Source organism: Fringilla coelebs (genome assembly GCF_963513975.1).
Source record: "Fringilla coelebs genome assembly, chromosome: 3".
Lineage (NCBI taxonomy): Eukaryota > Metazoa > Chordata > Aves > Passeriformes > Fringillidae > Fringilla > Fringilla coelebs.
In genome coordinates this window covers 10,412,164-10,434,843 of record NC_140030.1, presented here as the reverse complement: position 1 = coordinate 10,434,843, position 22,680 = coordinate 10,412,164, and the positions used below count along the sequence as shown (strand labels likewise).

Sequence of the window (22,680 nt, the reverse complement as noted above, 5' to 3'; positions counted from 1 at the left end):
GCCCAACCTCACTGCTGTGGTGAGCCCTGAGCATCTCTCCAAATGCCCGTCCCTTAGAGAAGAGAGAACAGTGACTAAATTGGTTTCTGAATTTGCATCAGCACTTTAAAATGTCTAAGCATTACGACCCCAAAACCTCAATTTTCTCCGTGCTCTGATGGAAAAGTCAGGGATGGAGGGATGGGCATTATGACTGCTCTGTCCACAGGGGCCCCTTAGGTGAGTTATTTCCCACCAGGCTCATTTCCTGTGCTGTCAGTCCACTTCACTCCACACCTTCAGCTAAAAATGGTCTTTTGAAAAACCTCCTGGGGCAGTAACAGAAATGAGTGTGGATCTAGGGATGCCACAGAGAGCTAACAATTTTTTCTCTCATTTGAAAGCTAGCCCTCTCAAACGCTCCTGAACTCATCCTGAATCCAGGGATGTATGAAGAAACTGTCACCAGGCTGTAGCCTTGTCATCAGTAAAGACATAGTATAAAATAGGAAGGTTTAGCTGCTCAAAAGTGCCCTCTGAAAATTTAATGATCTAATCCAGGGTTCTTCAATAATTGCCCAATTCCCATCAGAACAAGTGAGCAAGCACCTTCCCAAAGCTGAGCTCCACAGACACAGGTAAATCACATGAGAATATGGCTGCTTTCCTACAGGAAAAACGCAAGACCAGATATATTTCACACAGTGTTATTCACACATTTTCATTTTGATTTTTACAATATATACACGTGAACATTACATTATTCAATACGAGCCACCTGAAGTCAAACCTAATCCAACTGGTCCGTAAACAATCTATATCAAAAAGCAATACTTGAGCAAAAAGTCTAGTGGTTCTACCCAAACCCTAAAATAGTTGAAAGGAAATCCAGTGATTTTCATGTTCCTGGATAGAATTTGTGCACAAATGATCTCAAGAAAGCAAGTGGAAGATTATACTCAAGATATTGAAAGCACCAAGGATGACAGTTACAGGACTGTTTAAATTCAACCATGGCACGAGTGCTGCAGGGACAAAGTACAGGGACATTATCAAGTTTCTGCCTGGACATCCCCAAAAGCCTGCTGTACTGTCTTATGTGCTGAAGGAATGCCGGCTCAGTGGATTGTAACACACGGCACAGGTTCACAGGGCAAAGACAGTCACTGAGAATTGATGTGTCCAAGGGAGTGGCTCAAAATTCATCCTCTGGGTGACTACGGGAAAGCTCTGGCTCCAATGACTGGGCTGGTACCTCTGGGGAGGAATTTTGTGAACTGCCATGCAAAAACTACTTGGCAATTAGAATTGTGCTTACTGAAAATAACGAGGCCTACTACTTCACTTCATGCAGGCACTGGAAGTAGGCCGGAAGAGACTTTGCCGTTTGCCTATTAAGGAGTTCTCACTACCATTAGAAACGCAGCGCCTCAGATGTCTGCTAGAGCAACAGTTATGTAACCCTGGTACCAACAGTAACATGACAGAATTCCTCATACAAGTTTGTACCACTACTATTTTCTTTCTCATGATCACATCCCTACCAAAACAGCCTTTTATTTCATCAATGCTCAAGACGTTATTTCCAAACTACCACGCTGATCAAAACTTTAGGTTAAGCCATCCAAATGAACATTTTACACAAAATACTTACTTCAACAACATACAAAGCACTTTCTTTATCTTTCAGAAACTGAATATACAAAGTAAGCTTTTTCCAAAATATTTCCATAGGCAAAGGATTAAAAAGGATTTTAATTATACACATATGGTCACAATTCTGCCTTAAAAAGATCATTGGGAAATGTACATAAGGCCGCTTGTATATGTACATCATCTTTATGTTACTGTTACAATGTCATATGTCCAGAGAAAAAAATCGACAGTATCATACATATTTGCTTTACGCTGCGAGAAGGCTATTCAAAAATACAGTACTCTTCTGTACAAAAAATTCATGCCACATTTATTAAGATGGAAGAAGCATTGGTTTCTGTAATAACCAAATATTTCAGTCCACTTCTTACTATGCTTATTTATCCTGATTTAAAATTTGAACAGATTGATTTCCCAAAGTGTCCATATGAACAGATTCAACAGCTATGTTATAAACAAAACATAATGTTTCTCACAATAGATAAAAAGAAAGCGGGTTCATATTTTTGAAACCATATAAAGATAGAATTTTAAAAAAATCACTCTTGATTTGCTGAAATAAATTTACATTATACAACACTATATGCCGGGGGAAAGAAGGGAATGAGGATATGAATATACACTAAAATGCAAATTTTTGTCCCAAAAAGGAGTAAAACAAATTACATTTACAGCATGAAGGTTTACAAATGTACATCTGTACAACCAAGGTAAGCATCACTACTAAATTAGCAAGGCTTTGTAATAAACATCGAAACGAGAGATTTGTTTTCAAACTGTAAACTTACACCTATTAACTACACGTATACAATGCATATATTTATAGGAAGCAAAAAGCTATCTGAATATTTAATCAATCATGCTTAAATGTTGAGCTATCAAGTTTACTTTTCAGTGGCCCCTTCTCTTTATCATTACCTATTTTTTGCATCTACAGTGAGAAAGCAAAATAAATGCTCAACACTTTCAAATCCTTACAATTCTATATGCAAAATAAAAAAATACATATCTCTACTCTTCCTGCATTGTAAAACTGACTGTAAAGTTAATACAGGGTTCACTCCTTTTCCAACAGAGTACTTTGCTGAATAGAAGTACCACCATCATTTTAATCCCTCTGCCTTGTACAACAATTAAATATATAAGTATATACAGCACTTTATGTTTAATACATCGCTAGAGAAAACCTTAGGGCATGATTTAAAAAAACCTGTATCCACAGCAAGTGCCAAAACCTAGTCTTTTAAAGTTTCCATCGTTTTGTTCTTCTCTACTTTAATTTGCTGTGCCCTTGGATAGGGTTTGTTATTTGGATAGGATGTTGTGAACCACCAAAATACAACTTAACTTTTCAACATGTTAAATAATGTTTATGCAGCTGATCAATTTTAATCTGGTATAAAAGACTTCACACAAAAGGGAAAAATAAGGATTAATTCTATATACAACTCTATAAACCTGTTGTGCTATGATGCTGGGTAGACCTACCAGATTGCAAGCCAGTGTATTAAAAGAATACTGTACTTTTTCCCTTTAAAAACTATTTCAGTGACTTTACAAGGTAAAAATTTACAAAATATGTGACAGCTATTTTGATACAATTACATCATATACAGGCATTCTGTGCTTTGCCAGCCATCCAATCTGATAGGTCTCCGGATCAGGGCTGGAGATATTTTTTTTTAACAATTCACTCCCCAAAAATATACACAAGAATAAAAATTTTACAAATGGATGAACAAAGTCAATAAATAGATTTAAAAAAATCAGAACATTTAGAGTTAAGTTGTAGGTTTTGATAATTCACAATTTAATTTTTCTTCTGTTTCTCTTTGTCTTTTACAGCATCCCATTTGGTGGTCCACCAATTGGCCCCAGATCAGCACTGTTCTTCAGGTAATACTTCTCCAGCTTGGCCAGAATGTGTTTGCCATAGGTGTATTTACGCAGAGTCGTGATGTGGGGTCGAATCTGTAATAAGAAACATGTTTGGCTTTTTTAACATCCACACTTTTAAGTAGAGGTGACTACGCTCTGAAAAAAATATGCAAAAAGATGCCGGAAGCCTGTATTTCAAAGTGCTGGAAGTTTCTGGAAAGATGTAAAACTGGTGATTTTGACTCGTCAAATAACTGATGTTCCTATTGCAGGAAAAGGGAGGCAGTACTTTGTGGGAGAGCCCTGTTGGTGACTGGGGGAAGCAGAGCTACTGCAGGAATATCCTGGGCCCTGAGTTAAATAGCCTCTGGCCATTATGGCAACAGCACAATTCTCCATGTCTGGATATTCTTAAGCAGAAATGTGTCTGTATGCTAGGAAGTGTGGGAATCTCTTTTTGGGGGGAACTGCAGAGTGGATTTATACCCACAACCAGGAAATAAAAAGAGAAACCAGTATTTCTCCTGTTATATTAACAGCGATGACAGATACTACATTTTCCTGTTAGAAGTATTTTCACATAGAAGCTGGAACAAAGACAGGAGATGAAATCCAACTACTGAAACTTTCCTTTTTTAGCTCAGTGCTCAGAGACCTGAATGTTTTCTCCTTTACCAAGCTCCACTAAATGCCATGGTTATACATCAAGCTCTAGATTACAGAAGCATTCAGTTTTACATCTGCAGGGGAAGGTGCTGTGGCAGAAAAGCTCCCAGACATATTTCTGAATCCCTGCAAGCATGCACACACATACCTTGTGCATGATGATCTTCCTCTGGGCGGGCTCGGCCATGTCGATCATCTTCTGCACGACGTAGTTGGCGTACTGGTCCTTCATCATGGTGTATAAGGCACTGTGCGGGCCGTCGTTCTGGCAGCACACCTCGTCGATCAGCAGGGCACGCTCCGCGCGCGACGCGTGAGTCACGCACTTCTCCACCACGTTGCTGAAAAAGAAGGCAAGTCCATGATGGGACCGTGTGGCCACATTTCTCTTCACAGAGAAAAGCAAGGCACAACTTCCCAAGGATAATTTCTGGATTACAGAATCGCAGCAAGGAACCTCAGAGAAAGAAAAAACCAATTCTTATCTCATTTACTGCTCCTGTGTTTTGGAACATGTGGAATGTTGTGGAAGATTGTTTACCTGAAGGGAATCCTGGTGTGAGTGTTTTGATTCATTGACCAATTGAATCTGTGTGTGTGTCGGGACTGTTGGCTGACATCACAGGATTTTGGGCAGTTGAGTTGAGTGCTTGTGCAGATTCAGTTTCGATGCAGTGTAATATAGTATGGAATAATGTAGTATATAAAGTAATTAATTAGCCTTCTGGTATCAATGGAGTCAGATGCATAATTTTCTCCCTTTGTTGGGGATGCCTTGATTTCGGATAGGACTGGAGGTGTAACATTCTTTCAGGTAACTATTACCAGTTTCTCTGGAAGTTTATCAGTTCTTCAGGATTCTTAATGCCAGTAAAGAGCATATTGCAAATGCATCAATTCCTCATTTCCAAATTTCCAGTCTAATGACTGAGGAAGTTAGCTAGTCACCACATCTGTATTACTTCACATGTGTGACAGGGCTATTTTCTGATTATTTGGTAGGAGAGACTTTTTCACTGAACCTACATAGGTGTACTGGACTTCAGGCTGCAGATGTGTTCTAGCACATCTATTTTGGTTGTGGGCCATTTGAAGACCCAATAGAGAATGCCAGGTATGAAGACTCTTATTTTTTGAATAAATGCACTTTCCAAGAGCGTGCCTATCAGAGATTCCATCAAATATTCTTTCGTAGAGCAAGTCTCTGACCTTCTAGTTTATTTCAGAAGCTGGAAAGGCCATCAAGGCTTGTAACATAGCAAAATGATCCCAGCCCTAAATCTTAGAAATTAAACAAGTTAGAGGGTTTATGAAGAGTTCTATTCAGGCAAAGAAAAATAAAATCCAAATAAACCAGTTTGCTAGCAATTTTTAAAACAAATGCCCCCATGTTTGCTAGCAATTTTTAAAACAAATGCCCCCATAAAGTCACAGTGTATTTCTATGTCATTTTGGTGACAAGGTTAGTCTCACTGAACCACCCAGGATGAATTCTCAGGTGTATTTTTCCTTCACAAAAGGCACATAATCCATATTTCAGCAAAAAGCACAAAAGGAGGAGTTTTAGGTTCCAGTTTCAGAATAGTTCAGTCCTCCCACAGCAGTCTTTCGGACTTCTAAGGCAGAAAATCCTTGTCAGACTGAACTACAATTTTTTAAAGCTAGCCTTGTTATACTTGCAAATTGCTAGGCTGGATTGAGAGTCACCAAGTTCCAGCTCACTGTCATCAGCACATCACTCAAGTTCCAGCAGAACTTTTCACCTGGCTCTGGGCATCCTTACATGAAAACCTGGAATCTGTTCTCTGCACTTGCACAAAGTGAACAAAAGCCATTCCATAAACCCACAGAACCTCTTTTGTTTTGCTACAGAACCTCTGCCTCTTCCCTTCCCCAAACTGAGTATAAAAATATCACTACCATTCATCTCTATAAAAATATGAAATTTCAGGAGGTAAGATAAACAATAAAAAAAAATTATTGTATCCCTTTTGTAACACAAGAAATAAATCCAGTATTACAACTTTACGAAGTTAATGAATCTTTACTATATGAAAGTTGTGCAATACCTGGCAAATTTGTGCTGACTCAGAGCTAGAACTTTTCCTCTTATTTCTGAAACGATTTTGCTTTTGTCTTCAGGACGACCATGCTCCAGTACATGTTGAATAACGTAATTTCCATATTGATCCTGAAAATAAGATGACTTAAATATTCTTTTGTGTTCATACCAAATAATGAATACTGACAGCTTTTGTACATAAGCATAAAGTATGAAATTACTATTTGCGTGGATATAAGGAAAAAACAGTAATGTCAACATTACAGAAGCAAAGTGATGCAAGAAATATTTCATCAAGAATTACTCAGCGGACCACAAATTTTACATGAAAAATGTAAATAATTTGTAAAACCGGTGTTTTGCTAGAGTATCTTTTATCCTCTTAAAGAAAGAAGTCCTCAAATTTAAGATCATACTTTTTTAACAGCTGTAATATTCCCCTGAACACCAAGCTACAGTCAAAAGTGTAAGAAAACCACTTTTTATGTCTTCTTTGCCTCCCAACTTCCAAATTCATTTTCATTAAAACTACAGAAGGAAAGAAAAACAAAACAAAACAAAAAAACCAAAACAAACAAATAAAAAACAAAAAAATCAATGTCTACAAACTAAAAAGAGGCAAATGCATTTAAACTAGGATACAGGAGTAAATGATAACAAAAAACTCTGAAGTGCATTAACAATGAGCCTACATGCACTGACCTGCACCAGCTGCTCTGTGTGTTGATGCAGCTCTTCTAAGATTGGCAAAGTCTGCTCAGCAGTGCAGTGCTCCAGAATACGCTGGATTACTCTACAACCATATGGATGAGTTGAAAGCACAAATACCTTGAAAACAGGAATGCAAACTAAATGAAACCAACTGAAGCTCACATCTATTGCAATATTGCTGCATTCAAAATGGAACTGAACATACCAACTGCTATTAAAGAAAAAAGTTTTGTCTGTCAAGACCAGAATTCCATTTCCAGGAAAAGTCAGGAAAAGATGAAAAAGCAGGTTTTTGTGCGTCAAGGACTCCAGAAAACATACAACTAAGAAGCCAAGTGCTCATTACAATGTTTCTAGCCTACATAGCTGCAGAGGAAAGCCTGGAAGTATCACCCTTAGGTAACTGCTGTTCAACTTTCACGCTTTCCTGTTTGCTTTCTTTTCAAATTTTAAGACTTTGAGACTTATAAAAAGGAATTCAATAACAGTGGCTGATTTGCACAAACTTCATGTTCCCCCATACACAATAAGCTCCCAATTACAGATACAAAGTTTGTGAATAACTACTTAAAACATACAGCCAAATCTTGCTTATTCCTTCTGCTCGCTTCTCCTGAAGCTACATTTGTGGCTTGGGGATTAATTCCAAAAATTTCCTTGTTGGTCAGGACTGAACATAGAATCTTGTATCATTAGGCATCAACTCAAATGTAGGAGAAAATTAAAAGTAATATCATGAGTGTGACATTTTTCATTTGCCATTTCATGTTAGCTACTACTTTCTATATATAATTATTTGGTGCTTAGGATGGATGTTCAGTACATATACTCACACTTTAGTCAAGGAGCTCTATTTACAATTTAAAAAATGCACCTCATGTACCTCATACACACTTTTTGGTGTAAGAAGACCAAACCCTAGAAACCTTGGTATGCAATTTAGTACTATGTACAACAATAATTCAGGTATTGCTGTTGTGTAAAATGAGAAAGATATTGTAGATTTTATTAGGAAATACATTTGGCCATCCATTAAAGTAAAATTTAGTTATATAGCCAAGTTAGTAAGATTTTTACAATTCTTCTCAGGACTATAAAAGTACACGCTTGTCTCAGAGGATTAAAATGTTATTCAGCTGCAGCACATTCACTAGCCTGCAGCACAATATCAATCTTACAGTAATAATGCTTTTTTGGAAACAAAACAAAAACCCCAATCTGAAGTAAACAAATACTACACCCCCTTCACACTAGTCCATATGTAGGGAACAGATTAGTGAATTTCATCACTGCATTCCCCTAAGGACTGACATTCATTGGGAAACACTGAAAGACACACGTGCAACACAAGCAACAGGAGAGGAAAATGTAGTTTTTAATGAAAAATGTATACTAGAGAGCATGTAAGTTATTATTATATAAAAAATGGCCCTGCCAAGAGCTGTGAAGGAAATGTGAAATGGTGCTATCACAACACACAAACACAAAGCCTGGGCATGCAAAGTCCCTTTTATATATTTATGTTACATAAATATTTATTATTATTTGTAATACACACAAACATGTCTTTCTAGAGCCTTATCTTCAACAAATTCCTTTTTTAAAGCATGTAACCGCCTCTCCAACAGCTTTTCCATGCCAACATTCCCCTTTTCATTCTACTTAAAATAAGCTGAGTGTGAAGTGGCAAATGCTATCTTGTACATGCAAATGATGGACAAAGACCTGCAAATCTTTTCCTGTGAAATCTAAGCAACCTGCAAAGAGGAAATGAACCACTGACACTACCTGTCCTTTGAATGCATCAATGATGAACTGGAGCGACTGGGGCTGAACACACTCAATGCATTTTTGTACAACGTGGTTTCCATTTTGATCCTTCACACATTTCAGAACATGGCCATCCAGCTCTTTCACCATTTCATTCTGCAAAAACAAAGATTATCCCTGTCTTTATAATGGTATTTGCCCCACCCCACCCTCCTTAAATGGGGAAAAATTTAATTTCATCCAGACTCCAACCTTCATATTCACTGGTGTTAACTGTGTACCTCAGTACTCTCATTTAAACAACTATTTTAGCCCCCAGGATATTTCATGATGAAGGGAATAATCATCAATTTAATCAAGTAAAAAGAGGGATACAATAAATAAAATTAAAAAAGCATTGCTCTAACTTACAATTACCTGCTGGTCAGGTGAGATTGACTCGAGTGCTTTCTGGATAACACGACAGCCGTACATCTGCAGGGCCAACGGCAGAACGTGACCACGGATGCGTGTTGCTAGGGCTAACTTTTGATCCAGGCTTCCAAACTAAAAGAAAATAAATATGCTGTTAACAAATGAAGACATATTGCAACATGCTGGAATTTACATGTCAGAGTAAGTATTGTCAAGATGTACATGACTGTAACATTTGAACAATTTTTCACTTTGTATTTTGGTAGGGATATTTACCAGAAGCTTTTCTTTTCTAAATGCAACATTTTGTAATATTCCACATCCAGTTCACATACCTGCTATCAAATGCATGACCTTGAAAGACAACAGAAGAAATCATATAGTTTATATTTGTCTGTCTGTAGGAATATTTAAGTGAATTAAACCACTTTTTCAAATAAATTATACTGGCAAACTGACCACAGGTCACTATTAAGTATGAATCCAAATCAGATTTTCTATCTCAAAACTTGTGTAGTCCATCTCACATCTAGTAAGAGAGGACACAGAAATGACCAGCTGGTGGCACAGCAATATTCCTGCAGCATTGCTGAGAATTGTCAAACTCCACACTTGTAGTCATCTCTGAAGAAAGCTTGACCAACAACTTCATCTGCCTACCTATCCAGTAAAATGAGGTCCCCTATTACATGTAAGGCCACATTCACTTTTGTTCTTGAGAAGTGTTCTGAAGAATTAAGATGAAAACACTCAGCTAACAATGATTAACTGTGTATTCATCCAACTTAACATTATGGAAAAAACAGCAAATGATGACCCTTCAGCAAAATCAAGATCTTGTATATCATATGTCAGTGACACTTTACAGAAGATATTCTGACTGGTTATTTGAAAAAAGTAAAAAAAATGAGCACATTATTTTACAGATTATTAAAAATTACATTCTTGTTTACAGCAAGTATGTTATTTCCTACTGGACATTTTCCAGCATCACCTTCTCTCCACAGGTCTTTGATACGGCTCTTGATTTAAAATACACTATACTAGATACCTTTCTTACATATAACTCTTCCCAGGACACAGGTATTACTTTTTTCTTCTCTCTGCAAGCCAAAGCTTGTAATTCTTTGATGAAGCCTTTTTTTTTTTAACCACGTAGTTTTTAAGAGAAGACAAATCTGTTTTAAATACTAGTTGTAGTAATATTGGGTGTATCTTATGATGGATACTCCTTACTCAAAATTCTTCTGCCTCTATACATTTTATGGGAGTTTCCTCATACACAGCACTGGATAAAGTTCACACAGCTGGTTGAGCACAAATGCATTATCCAGACCATACTGTACCATGATGCAGTAACCAATAAAAAGCATTTTTCAAATATTTATGTTCCCTTTCAACTGCTGAAAGTCTCTCTAAGTTCGGAGGTTTGTGAAGCCTCAATGGGCATAGTGTTCACCAACAAATGCACCATCAGTGTAAGGAGAAACAGTGTCCATTATGGCAAAAACCACTGGGTACAGAACAGAAAACACACATGCAGTTACATACTTGGGTTCTGTAGAAGTCATGTAGAATTCTGCTATGGTGTTATGGAAAGTCCAGCTAAATTTAATCAGATTTACAGCACTTCATTTGCATGTCCATCCATACACTAAGCGCTATGCTTACCTCAAAGAACTTCTGTATTACATAGTTTCCAAATACATCAGTCATCAACTGATAGGCTGCTTGCAGGATCTCATTAAATACCATCTGGCGCTCAGCTGGAGTAGCTCGCTCCAGCTTTTGCTGTATAAATCTAAGTGCAAAAAAGGGTTCATTATGCTTTGCATCAACAACAGGAAAACCTCTCAAACACTGTTTCAATGAGACACCTCAACATTCTAAAGAAAGCAGTCAACATTTATAAAATTTATTAAAATGAAAGTAGTGCCTCTGCATATAAAAGGATACATTTTAGTAAAATTAAGACTTGAAAACTTTCATTTGAAAAGCATTAAAGATGAAAAGAATAACAGTAACTAAGTACCTGATGAGGTACTGACAAAAAAATAATTTTACATTCCAGATGCCACATATTTTGTTTTCTTAACCAATGCCTTTTTGATACCTTAATACTTGTGTTTACAAGTCTAGTTATGAGGCCATTTCTACACTGAGAACTTCTACAGGCAGCTAAATTAATACTACTTTTAAAATGAAATTTCTTAGAGAAGGTCAGCCTAAGAGCATGTGCTCCAATTAAGATACTTTGAGTTAAAATGACAAGCACCTCATTCAAAAGTTTCATATTAATAAAACAGTATCAAAGCAGAAAAATATTATAAACTATTCTTATAATAATTACCTAGAACCGTGCTGGTCTTGGGAAAATTCAACAATATGTCCAACAAGGTCCCTTAGCTGAAGATTAGGGAAACGATTGTTTCTGAAATCTTCCAGCAGCCGGCTGCGTCCGGAAGGCATAATGTCAGACCGGCTGTAGCGGAGGCGCGAAGGAGGGAAGAGCTGGCTGGTGGAGCTAAAGAGGCTGGAGGTGCTCGCCGCACTGCGATACTTGGCTTCGGCTCCGGGGGCTGCAGAAATATAGCGACCACTACCATTTGTCAGTCCTCCTACAAGGAAGCAGCTCTGTCAGTCACAGCCGTGAGAGCCAAGTAAGCAACAGCAAAACAGCAAGTGAACTAAAACTACGGATACACCCTGGAGCCAAAGAAAACAACAGTGCTGTCTTGTTATTTATATTTACCTCATTGTGGTTGGAGGAGTTAGATAGCTTTATCTAGGCAATAAATAAAACCATTCTCCTCCTCATTTTTATGTGAAGGGCACCAGGAAAAGAAATGTCATTAGAAGAATATATCAAGGTAGGTAAAGTGAGCACCCACTCCAGCCTTACAGAAACTTTAGAACTGGGTGGGCAATAGGCTTTAGTGGGCAGACTTCCACTTCACGAGTCATACTGGCTTATACCCTTGTTAGTAGTCTTGAAGTTAGCCAATTGTGTCAAAATAGACCATGAAATCTGAACTACCCTTCAGTCCCTACTGAGATACCTTTCCAGCTTTCAGCATGTTAAGGGCATTTTTGGGGAGGCACATATGGTGCCTCTTGCCAAGCTGTACCTGTCCTGCAGGTTATTTGATGACTTCAGCATCCCAAGTTTTCAATGTGGTACCTCTTCTCAGCACTAAATATGTCAAATTTCAAATCAGGTAACTAAGAGTGCTCTACTTAATTATCCAACAACCACAGATATATCAAACTGAAGCTCCTACTAGAAACATGAAGTCCTTTCCTCACTGCCCAAACACTCTCACTTCATCCTTCCCTACTTTCTAAGAACTGAACTGCCTTCCTGTGTCTATGTCCTACTACTGTTTGCTAGTGATTCCACCTAAAGCTGTCACTCCACAGTCCTGTGCATTTCTCCTCACACCCTGCTCTCTGATCAGTGTGTGTCACTCTGAACTCCTCCAGCATGCCTCTTCTCTCCACTTTACAAAAGGCAGCAGTTATCATAAAAAGCATGCAAAGCATTTTTCCCAACTGCTGTATGATTTTTTAGGGTGATACTCTTCCTATACTACAGGAAGCAGAAATACTCAAAGACCATTCCCACATAGAAACCTCAATTCTACTACTAAAATCAAACTAAGGAAAGAAAAAAACCAAACACTCCCTAAAAGTATTGACTATCAACTAGAAAAGGAAAGCATTCTGTCTCCCTGCCTAGGAAGTAACATAGTAATTAAAGCCCTTTCAAAGTCAACAGAATAAATATCTACATTTGAATTTAAAACAAATTGCAGTATGTGCTGTTTGAATGGTGCTCTATTACGAACTTAATTTTAAAAAAAGGCAAAAAAAAGGAAAAGAAAAAACCCAGCTGACTGTGCCCTAGCCAATCCTTCTTTTGGTTCTAAGTATTTATAAGGCCAGGCAACAACAGTGTTACGGTGGACTGGCAATGTATTAATGGTGAAGTTATCTTTCTCAAAAGGTCAAATTCTAGTAACAGAATCTGAGATGTTAGTGCTCTGCAAGACACATCAAGCATCACATTTATTGCACTGTATAGTACTACACCCTAAAATAGAAATTATTAGTACTTATTTTACAATTAAGTCTTCAAAATTGTGTGAAAAACAACAATACTTTATGCCCCACAATACCTTTTAAAAACTACTAGGTTTTCTCTTAAATTAAAGTCTCTTAATTCTGTACAGCCAGAAAAATCAAATTTTTGTAACTATCGCTTTTAGTTTTCCATTGACAAACCCTATGGTACTAACAAACAAAAGGAAAAAAACCCCAAAATTCTGCAGGTGAAGCAGTGCGCAGAGTGATGCTCTGCCATAATTTCTCCTCTAGGAATGGACTTCTAAAGAACAAAAAAAGTTTTGCAGCTGGAATGATGGTATTTCTGACCTGGACTATGTAAACAGCGCACACCAGTGCAATCCTGGTTCCCCTGTAGGTGCAGTAACACTATTTAATATCACTAGAGGGCACCAGAGCCCATCTGAAAGGAACTTACAGGCTACTTTCCTGTTGCCCGATCACTACTATTCCACACATGCTCAACTCTGTACCAGAAACTAACAGGGCAGTTTTGATCATATGCTCAGTCAACATACACAGTCATAGAATTGAACATGTGAATCAGGAATTGTTTCAGCTTGTTTTTTTTTTTTTTTAAACTGAGCCTCCATTTCTATAAATTAAATGTGACAATTTATCCAGCAACTAAAATAGAAATGAAGAAATTTGGTAGCTTTTAACAAATGTGCTATATGTGTGTAATATACGTAATAACGTTTCCTGCTGAGAATTATTAAGCCTTTCTTCAGTCTATTTTGGGAGCCATCACTTTTTAAGACTTGTAAGACAATTATGCTGCAACTGGGAGGCTCCTGTCTAGCCTGTGAGACTATTTCACACAATCACGTTAAGCAGGACAATAATACAGGAAGGCTGTATTAAGAAAGCACATCCATTGTGCCCAGAAGAACCTGTGGTACTCAGAAAGCAGAACCTTGTAAAACACTGGATACTATTATAAAAAAAAAAAAAAAAAGAGTAATTTAATTAGTAATTAGCTTTCATTTTCACATAACCTTTAATTACAGCAATGTTAAGGCTCAGTGGCAACTCTGCAGATTTGAAAAACAGTTAAACTCCCAAAATAAAGGCATATTGTCTTAGATACTTATTACATGCAGACATAATTGTGAGTACAATGGCCTATTTTCTTCACCAAACTAGGAAAATAACAGCCTATATCATGTAAATTACTTGGGGAACATACCCTACTGAATAAAGCACTGAAAAATTAAAGCACTTATTAGACATCAGTATAGCCACACAATTCCAAACTCTTGGGGAATGAAGTGTGCAGTTCATTCTTCAGATAATCAATTAGCTACCACTTCTGATCTCATAAAACAAAAATCTCCAAAACACTGAATTATAGTAAGTTGTTTTACAGTTTATTTGAACTTAAACCCCCATGGCTAATCCACAGGGCCAAAAAGGCAGAGAGATATAAAGGGGATATAGATAATCTAAATCAGAGCCTAAGTTTCAAGGATACCAAGCATGTTAAATTATTGACTCCTTAACATACTTAATGTTAAGGAGAACATGAAAAAACATTTAAAACTAGATCCAGGCATATTTATTTTGACAGCATTAATCTGTTAGTATTTATCAAAGTATTTTTTCAATTATTTCTAATAAAGACAGAAAACATGTCTACTGCAGAGTAACTTATTTACATGTGTCAGCAGTATTTTCTAGTAACACACATACATATAAAAAAATGCTTTAAACTTAATTTCTAATAAGTATCTGTTCATCTGTAAAAAAGTAGCTTTGTCTCATCCTAAGCTTCAAGTTTCATCTTCATATGGAAAACAGAATTACACAGATCTATGTATATTTTAGCAATCAATGCACGTATGTATAATGACTGGTTCCAGCCCTACAGAGGAGGGGCACAGCTGAGGCAATGCAAAGCTCCCCACATGCCTTGCCAAGAGGCCTTTACTCTTATCCAGAATGACCATCCCTGAAGGTGAAACATCAATCCCAACTGCTAACAAGCCTGGCTCCCAACACACAGGAAACAATTACCTCCAAAAGCCCAGATTTTAGAAATCTTACTCCACACCATAACTCTATTCTTAAAATTGCTGCAATGTACCATCAAACAGGGTAAGGACTACCAATCTAAATGGATTTTTTATGACTATGGAAAACCATTTCCTCTTGCAGGTCCTTGTACTTGGGAGTGAAAGGGTAGTTCAAATTCATGACCTTACTGCTCCGGCTGATTACAGTAAAGAAGCAGTTCCAGACAACTGACAAATCCCTTCAAATACAGGAAAACTGACACTAGCACAAAGTCATTAGCACATTCCTATTTTAGGGTGTTGGATAAAAGTTGGTGAGAAGAGATAAAAACAGTAAAATATCACAAATTTCTTGTAAAAGGGAAATTGTTCTTTTAAGCTACAAATTGCAGCAGTGTCTGACAAAGGGGTTATAAAACCATGCACCCTTTCCCAGTGTAGTGCTCTAGATTCTGGTGTCTGAAACAGGAGCAACCGAATTTGATGCCCATTTTAAAACAAGAGTTAAACTTAGGTGAACCTGTTGATACAAGCAGGCAGGACAAGTTTGGAAGGTGGAGGGAGAGCTGCATTTGACAGGCATTATCAGAATACCAATGGAAACTGCATGCAGACATGAACTTACAATGTTGTTCTACTCTGAAAAGTGACTACATGATAACCATACCCTTCTTAAAGTACACTCCCTGTTAGATTTCAGGTATAACTTCTCACTTGGTGAGAAACCTTTGATTTTTTTTTATTTTTGTATGTGAGAACAAAACATGCTTCCAAGAGTGGTTGATGAACACACCAGAATAAATATAACAAGACAGACAATTAACTGCAGAAATAGTCTTAAACTCTTAGATGGTGGATTTTGAATGCAACTGTGCAAAAATATGGCACAGGGCAAAAGGGCTAAAAAAGATTACTGCGTTTTTTGTGAAAGCAAATATCCAGAAGTCCTCCATTTCCAAATTTCAGGCTGATTTTGTAATATAGCAAAAAGTTTATGAGTAATCAAGGTCCACTTCATTTGGATGATGAAGAGGACACATGAAAGCCAACAAGTTTGTGTCAATTTTCAGAGTACAACCGTATATTCTGGCAGTTACACACTGATCTAGTACATGATTTTAACAAGCTATTAGGCTTAGTTGACACTGCCAAACAGTTCAAAATGGGTCAAAGTCAGTATTTAATAATTTCTGCTGATAGAGGCAATCCTCTGTACTGATTACAGCCTATTTTCTCAGAACTGAAAAAAAGTCTTTTAACATTTATCAAATGTGAAACAAACAAAACTTTGAATGTTTTAAATTTTAGATAATGCCTTCCAAAATTTGGTTTAAATATAGTTTTCAGCAATATGAAAACTATGGTGAGAGTACTTTGAAAAGAAAGAAAGAAAAAGATTTCCATGATAACCCCATTGTCAGATGTTCAGAACTTTCTCAAAAGCCTCCATTTGGGCTGAAACTTTCCATGCTTGGTCTCAGCCCAAAGGTGCACTTTGTAGACCTGAAAAAGGAAAAAAGGTAAGTAAAAAAAAATAAAACGTGCTGAAACATCCCCTTGCCCAGTTTTATTTCGGGTATTCAGCACTTAACCTTGAAGGGGATACTGTACTGCAAATGTAATATATTTTAATTATTTACCCTTGTTATACAAATCACTCACATATTTCTCACTAAAGGTGTATTCTGGTAGGCATTTAAAAATTTTGTTTCCTGTTTTATTTGCACTAAGAAGTATAGGGGATTATGCTGCCTATTGCAAGCATGGAACTATGCATTGAACAGTTACTGGAGCAACTGGCAACTCAGTCTTGAATTACATCCAGTTTCACTGTATGATTTTAGCATCCAAATTAAATGACTGCAAATATTCGCAGCAGAAAGGAAAAACTACTAGGTAACCTCAGGTTAGAGGCATTATCTTTTAAATATACTGTATATTGTGGTGGGGTTTCTTTAGATCTTTCATTTTTTATTTTTTTTTTAAAGAAAGGCTGAGCTCCCATGTTATCTTACTAGCCAAAAAAAAACATTTGAGAAATTATTTTCATCATTCCTTAAAAAATACATCCGATAACAGAGAGCCACCACTAACAATGCCTTTGCTACTTCTTTGACAAATGCCTTTTTTTTGTCTCCTTCCATCAGTCTGGTGATAAATTACTGTCTTCCTGGCAAAGTAATTGGGCCATGAAGTTGACTGATTCAAAAATCACCTTTCAATACATTTTACATTGAGAGAGAGCACTGCTCACTTTTCTACTTTATCATGGCAAGGGGCATTAATGAAAGTCACTTCACTGTTAAACACATCATCTAAAATGTCCTTAAAGTGGAAACACAGTGGAGGAGAAACAAAAATAATGCACCTTTACTTGTCATACTGTGGAAACATAATAGAAAAAGGACCAACAATTCTTACTAGGCTCTCTACTGGGCTTCTGCAAAGGAAGAAAAACCAGTTGTTGGCCCGATACTGCCAAAAGCTGAGTGCCCTCCACTGTCAAATCAATGAGCATCTGAATATGCTCTTCACCATTCAGGAATGGCCCCTCTTCATTACAAAACTGTTTAACAGCAAAGGTAATGTGACATCTCTTATGCAACATATATTTTACACATAGAAATACATACACACATACAAACAAAAAGTGTTTTTTTGGTTTTTTGTTTTTGTTTTTTTTACCTAAATGCAAACTGGATGAGGATCCATGTGATGAAAGTGATGGCGGTGGCGTAAGTGAATGTCCTGGCGTTTGGCTTGGCAGAGGCATGCCTATTGGACTTGGAGAGGAGGAAAATCCCAGACTATTGTAAAATGGCTGCCCTATGGGTGCTAGGCTGCTACTAGATCTTTTGTACAAGTCAGAGCTAGTAGATAGAGAATCTCTCCTTGTGGCACTACTACTTGCAGAACTGCCAACTGAAGAAGAAATAAAAAGACCCTAATTACACAGTGTAAACTGAATAAAACCTACCCCAACTACAGCTGGGCAACAACAGATGAGATCACAATAATTACAGCAATCGTTATGACAAAGACAATCACTGTGATAACCACACATGCTTTTAAGTAAATCTAAGTGGGTATAAACATACCACTGGCAAATAATTTCATCAATGTCCATGTCTTTCAACATTTCACACTAGACTTCTCACAGTAATATTGCAGTACTCTGCTTTAAATGCCTGACTTCAGGCTTTGGGACAAATATGGAATTTATAAGATTAGATTACACTGTCACTTTATAGGATAAATGATTCTAAAAATATTGCCACTAAATTTGATAATTTTTTTTCCACCATAAATTACTAGTCAGACAGTGACGCTCATTTCAGGAAAAAGTCTAGAGGAAATTTGTTGTCGTTTAAGGGTTCACAAAATAATTTATATTGCTGTTCAGCTGTTTCTGAACTTCCTTGTTTGTGAACCCCTCACCTGTAGGAAAAAAAAATGACTACTTTAAATTCCCTATGAGAATCATGGCTCTCAAAGAAGTGTTTTGAAAAGATATTATAAAGAGGGAACAGGCCAAGAAAGAAGATGAGAAGCACAGCAGAGATAGGAAAATTAAGTGAGAAATTAAAAATGTGATTTTACTGCTATCAGTGTTTCTGAAAGTCAAATTAGACTAGAGGCTTTGGATAACAGTGTATTAGTGAAGGACTGGTTATCCTGCACAGCAGCGTTCAGAAGGGCGATGAGCAGTCTAGGACAAATTAGGAGAACAATAAAAAGCTTTTAGAAATGTTAAATTCTAATATCTGCTGCATACTAGTGAAGCATTAAACTAGAGTGTCTGTTTTAAACACTGAACATTATTATAATCATGAACAAAGCCAAGATTATTGATACTTCATGAACAAATATCTTTCTTAAGCTGAATTTGGAAAATTGATTACTACTATTGACTACTTCAACTTAAAAAGGAAAGGTCAGAATTTTTACTTCCATAACCTTTATCCTTTTCTAGTAGTTTCCTACTAAAGCTGGTGGCATGGAACAATATAAAGGTTGCCTGAAATGTCTCTTTTTTAAGACACTAATTTGTTTTCCCTTAACATTAAAAACTTGGTTATATTTTTCATGGCAGGAACTTGCTTGGACAAAATTTTTAATAAACTTTTGTCTAAACACTGCCATTTCAGAAATACTGGCAAAGAAAGGTGCTTTATCCTTACCAAAATAATGTAGCTACCTCTTTGAGAAGTTTATGCTTTCATGCACTCAGACCAAATATGCCAGCAACAGGAGACCTTTATTTTCACACTCTTAGACTGTACTAAAAATCTTTGCAAAATCACAGTTCATCCAAGTTCAGCACAGATCTGCTACAGACTCAGAGCTGAAAACTTAAACTCCTGACCATACACAGCAGGTCTGAGATGGTTGATTAAGGTTGTGCCTGCAATTGAACTTCAGTGTGCCATGTCAAAAACAGACTTTGAAACTGCTGTCCAAGATTCCACCTTGTGTTGGAAAGGCCCATGAGGCAATGAGGAAAGGAAGTTTTCTATTTCAAGTGCCGGGGAGACAAAAGCCAAACACAAGAAGTAGACTAGGGAGAGGGGAAAGAGAAAAAAGGAAACCAGAAGGAAGAAGTGAAAAAGGTAAGACAAAGGAGCCAACAAAGAGACTGCAAGAAAAACTGGCAAGCACTTTCAGTGGGACTGAGGATGAGAAGAAAGCAGATCTGAAGAAAAGTTAAGCTGTAGAAGGTGCATGTGACTGTGGGGCAAAAAGACTGAATAGTAAGCTGATGATGGGAACATCACACAGTACAAGCAGAAACAGAAACATACTTAGGAGGGAAGCAGGAGATAAATGTTGCCTGGAAACTGGGAAGGAAGACATACTAGAGGAGAAACCAGAAGGAAAAGATAACTGGACTAACTAGGTAAGGAGATTGAGAAACAAGAAGAGCAAATTAAGACAACAGTTGAAAGAAATCTCAAGCTTTGAGACCAGCTCTACAGGCTCTGGCTCAGTGAACCATATAAATGTTAATACAATGCTACATGATGGACTGCCATTTTTCCATCTTTCAGCATTTCTTACTCGGCTAAATTACTGCAGCTTAACAAGTTACCACAAAGCAGCTGAGCTGCATTTTCACACACAAAACAAGCAAAGCTCACAAAACCCAGAAGACAAGTTGCATTAGCTTACTCCTCTTCCCCCCTCACTAAGCTAATCCAATTCCTTTACAGTTGTTACAAGCCAGAAGGCGGCATCTGGAAAGCTGCCATAGTTGATCTAATTCTTGGCTACCTGTTAAGCTGCAGTGACTTATCATCATGTACCTAAACCTTTAAAATGGAATATGAATAATTTTATTATAAAAGAACAGAGACTGTGAGTACATACAGTCATTTATATGGTATGTTTGCTGCTTTCAGTTGTTACTTTGTTCAGTTATTCAAGCTAGAACATGCTCACCTTCGCAATTTTTGCAGCTATTTTTGCCCCCTGAAAAAACTGAAAACATAAGGGCAAAATGTGTTCTGCCATCTATCAGTCTTCATGGCTATATTTTAACTGAAATTCAACATTTTCAACACACTGATGGGAGTTACAAAGAAGCTGAAACCATGGCACATAAAAAAATTCAACTTTCAATTTGCCTCAATATGCATAAATACCACTTGTTTAAGTGCTCATCTGTGTAACTCAATTCATATATACCTACAGGCCAGAACTCTAAAATAAATAAATAACGAGGAAGCATTTTTAAAGTGGCTATTAGGGCAAGTACAATTTATACTTGGCAGAAGGGCACTTTCAATATACTTTTATTCAAACAATACTACTAAAAATATTTCAGGTTTAGATAGCACCTTTCATCAGCACCTCTCAAACTGCAAAAGCATAGGGTTCCTGCTTCCCTGTGCAAACTGCCATGCTTATTAAATCACCCTGGATACTGCTCCAAGATTTCAGCATGCACTCTCTGTGCTGAGGACTTTGGATAAAGCTCTGTAACTGACCTTTGTTACAAGAAAAAGGCTTAATCTCCTGTGCCAGAAAAAGCTATGCTGATTTTCCTAAGTAGATACACAACTAAAATTTGTGTACTATGGAGGTTCTTCAGATAAAGCAGGATAAAAACTTTTATGACTTATATCTACTCTATCTAGAGACCTTAAATAGTTGCACAGTATTAAATATATATATTTATTTTGACTATCTACCACTGTAATGAAACTATACCTAGAGTGAAACACAGCTGCTAAGGATTCACTGAAACCTTACAAATAGCTCAGAACAAGTTATATTACATAATATTGGATAGCACAATTTTGTAAATAAAATTTACTTGCTGTAAATTAAGGAAAAATTAAGAAAACCTACACTACTGAGTAGCCTCAAATTTTTTTTTTTTTTAATTGAACATGGGATGTTTTGGGTCTCCTCTTTAAAATCAAATATTGGACAGGATCAGTGTAAAAACCTGATTTTGGACTTCCTAGCATTAGTTTTGTTGAAGTAAATAATTTTTCTGATTATTTTATGAAAATTAACACTGAGGAAAAAAACTGTGTTGGGTATGCAATACATTTGATGTCACTAGTCACACAGTTACCAAATAACAACTACCATGACTTAACACTGAGGGGTGTGCTTTTCCTTCTGTTTTTTCTCCCCCATATATTAGGCCACTTTGTAATTTTTTAAAAATTGCTTTCTTTAGCGCTAATTTTCCTTAATTTTGCAAAGAATACTGTTAAGAGTGCATAAAATTCCCCCAATTTCTACCCATCTACAAGATATGCAAGATCAAACATGCTCCCCTGATTTCATTAAAATATTAGTAATAAGTAGCAATTCAGTGCTGTAAACTTAGAGATTAATAGCAAAAGGAGATATTCTTAAAAAATGTTTATTTTGCCTAACTAAAACTGAATCTGAAATATAAGAAAACCTACCTTGCATGTTTAAAAACTGTGTGAATATGGAAGTTTTGCTTTAGAGCAGAAATACGACAGAATGATTTTTTTTTTTTTAAATACAAACAGGTTGGTAATATTTAGGAGTATGTGTTGAAATAATTAAAGGCCCCAAACATGCACAGAACTATTTAGGCTTAACTATATCTAAGATTAAACCTGCTAGAGCTAACAAGGACTATTCTTTGGTATCAGGTATTTTTGTTTTATAAATCTCTTTAAAAAAGTTATGGAAACAAGCACTTTGATATTAGATCAAATTTAGAAAGTCATATGCTGTTTAATTTGTTAAATGGAAAACTAGGAATTTTTGTGATATGATTATTAAAACAAAAGAAAGTATATCTTCACTATCATCAATTGTTACTTTAACCACAGAATGAAGACTGTCTTGAAAACAAAAGCAACTTACTGAAAAACAGTAACAAACTTCTGGGGGACAGTTCAGTGATCAGTA

General features: G+C 36.7%; 1 protein-coding gene across 11 annotated transcripts in view; it reads right to left on the bottom strand.

The window, feature by feature from the left end:
- Positions 1-684: 684 nt before the first annotated feature.
- The window catches only part of PUM2 (pumilio RNA binding family member 2), a 68,601-nt gene continuing 46,605 nt past the window's right edge, over positions 685-22,680 (bottom strand). For 5 of the 11 annotated variants that reach the window (XM_084202793.1, XM_084202788.1, XM_084202791.1 and 2 more), the window contains exons 13-21: positions 17,962-18,198; positions 11,487-11,754; positions 10,808-10,937; positions 9,134-9,268; positions 8,741-8,878; positions 6,944-7,069; positions 6,249-6,370; positions 4,328-4,520; positions 685-3,606 (exon numbers count right to left, since the gene is read on the bottom strand). In XM_084202793.1, the coding sequence (XP_084058919.1) occupies positions 3,475-3,606; positions 4,328-4,520; positions 6,249-6,370; positions 6,944-7,069; positions 8,741-8,878; positions 9,134-9,268; positions 10,808-10,937; positions 11,487-11,754; positions 17,962-18,198 (1,481 nt within the window). In that variant the 3' untranslated portion in view covers positions 685-3,474. The remainder of the gene's footprint in view (positions 3,607-4,327; positions 4,521-6,248; positions 6,371-6,943; positions 7,070-8,740; positions 8,879-9,133; positions 9,269-10,807; positions 10,938-11,486; positions 11,755-17,961; positions 18,199-22,680) is intronic. The other 6 variants (XM_084202790.1, XM_084202792.1, XM_084202789.1 and 3 more) reach the window with 4 other exon arrangements.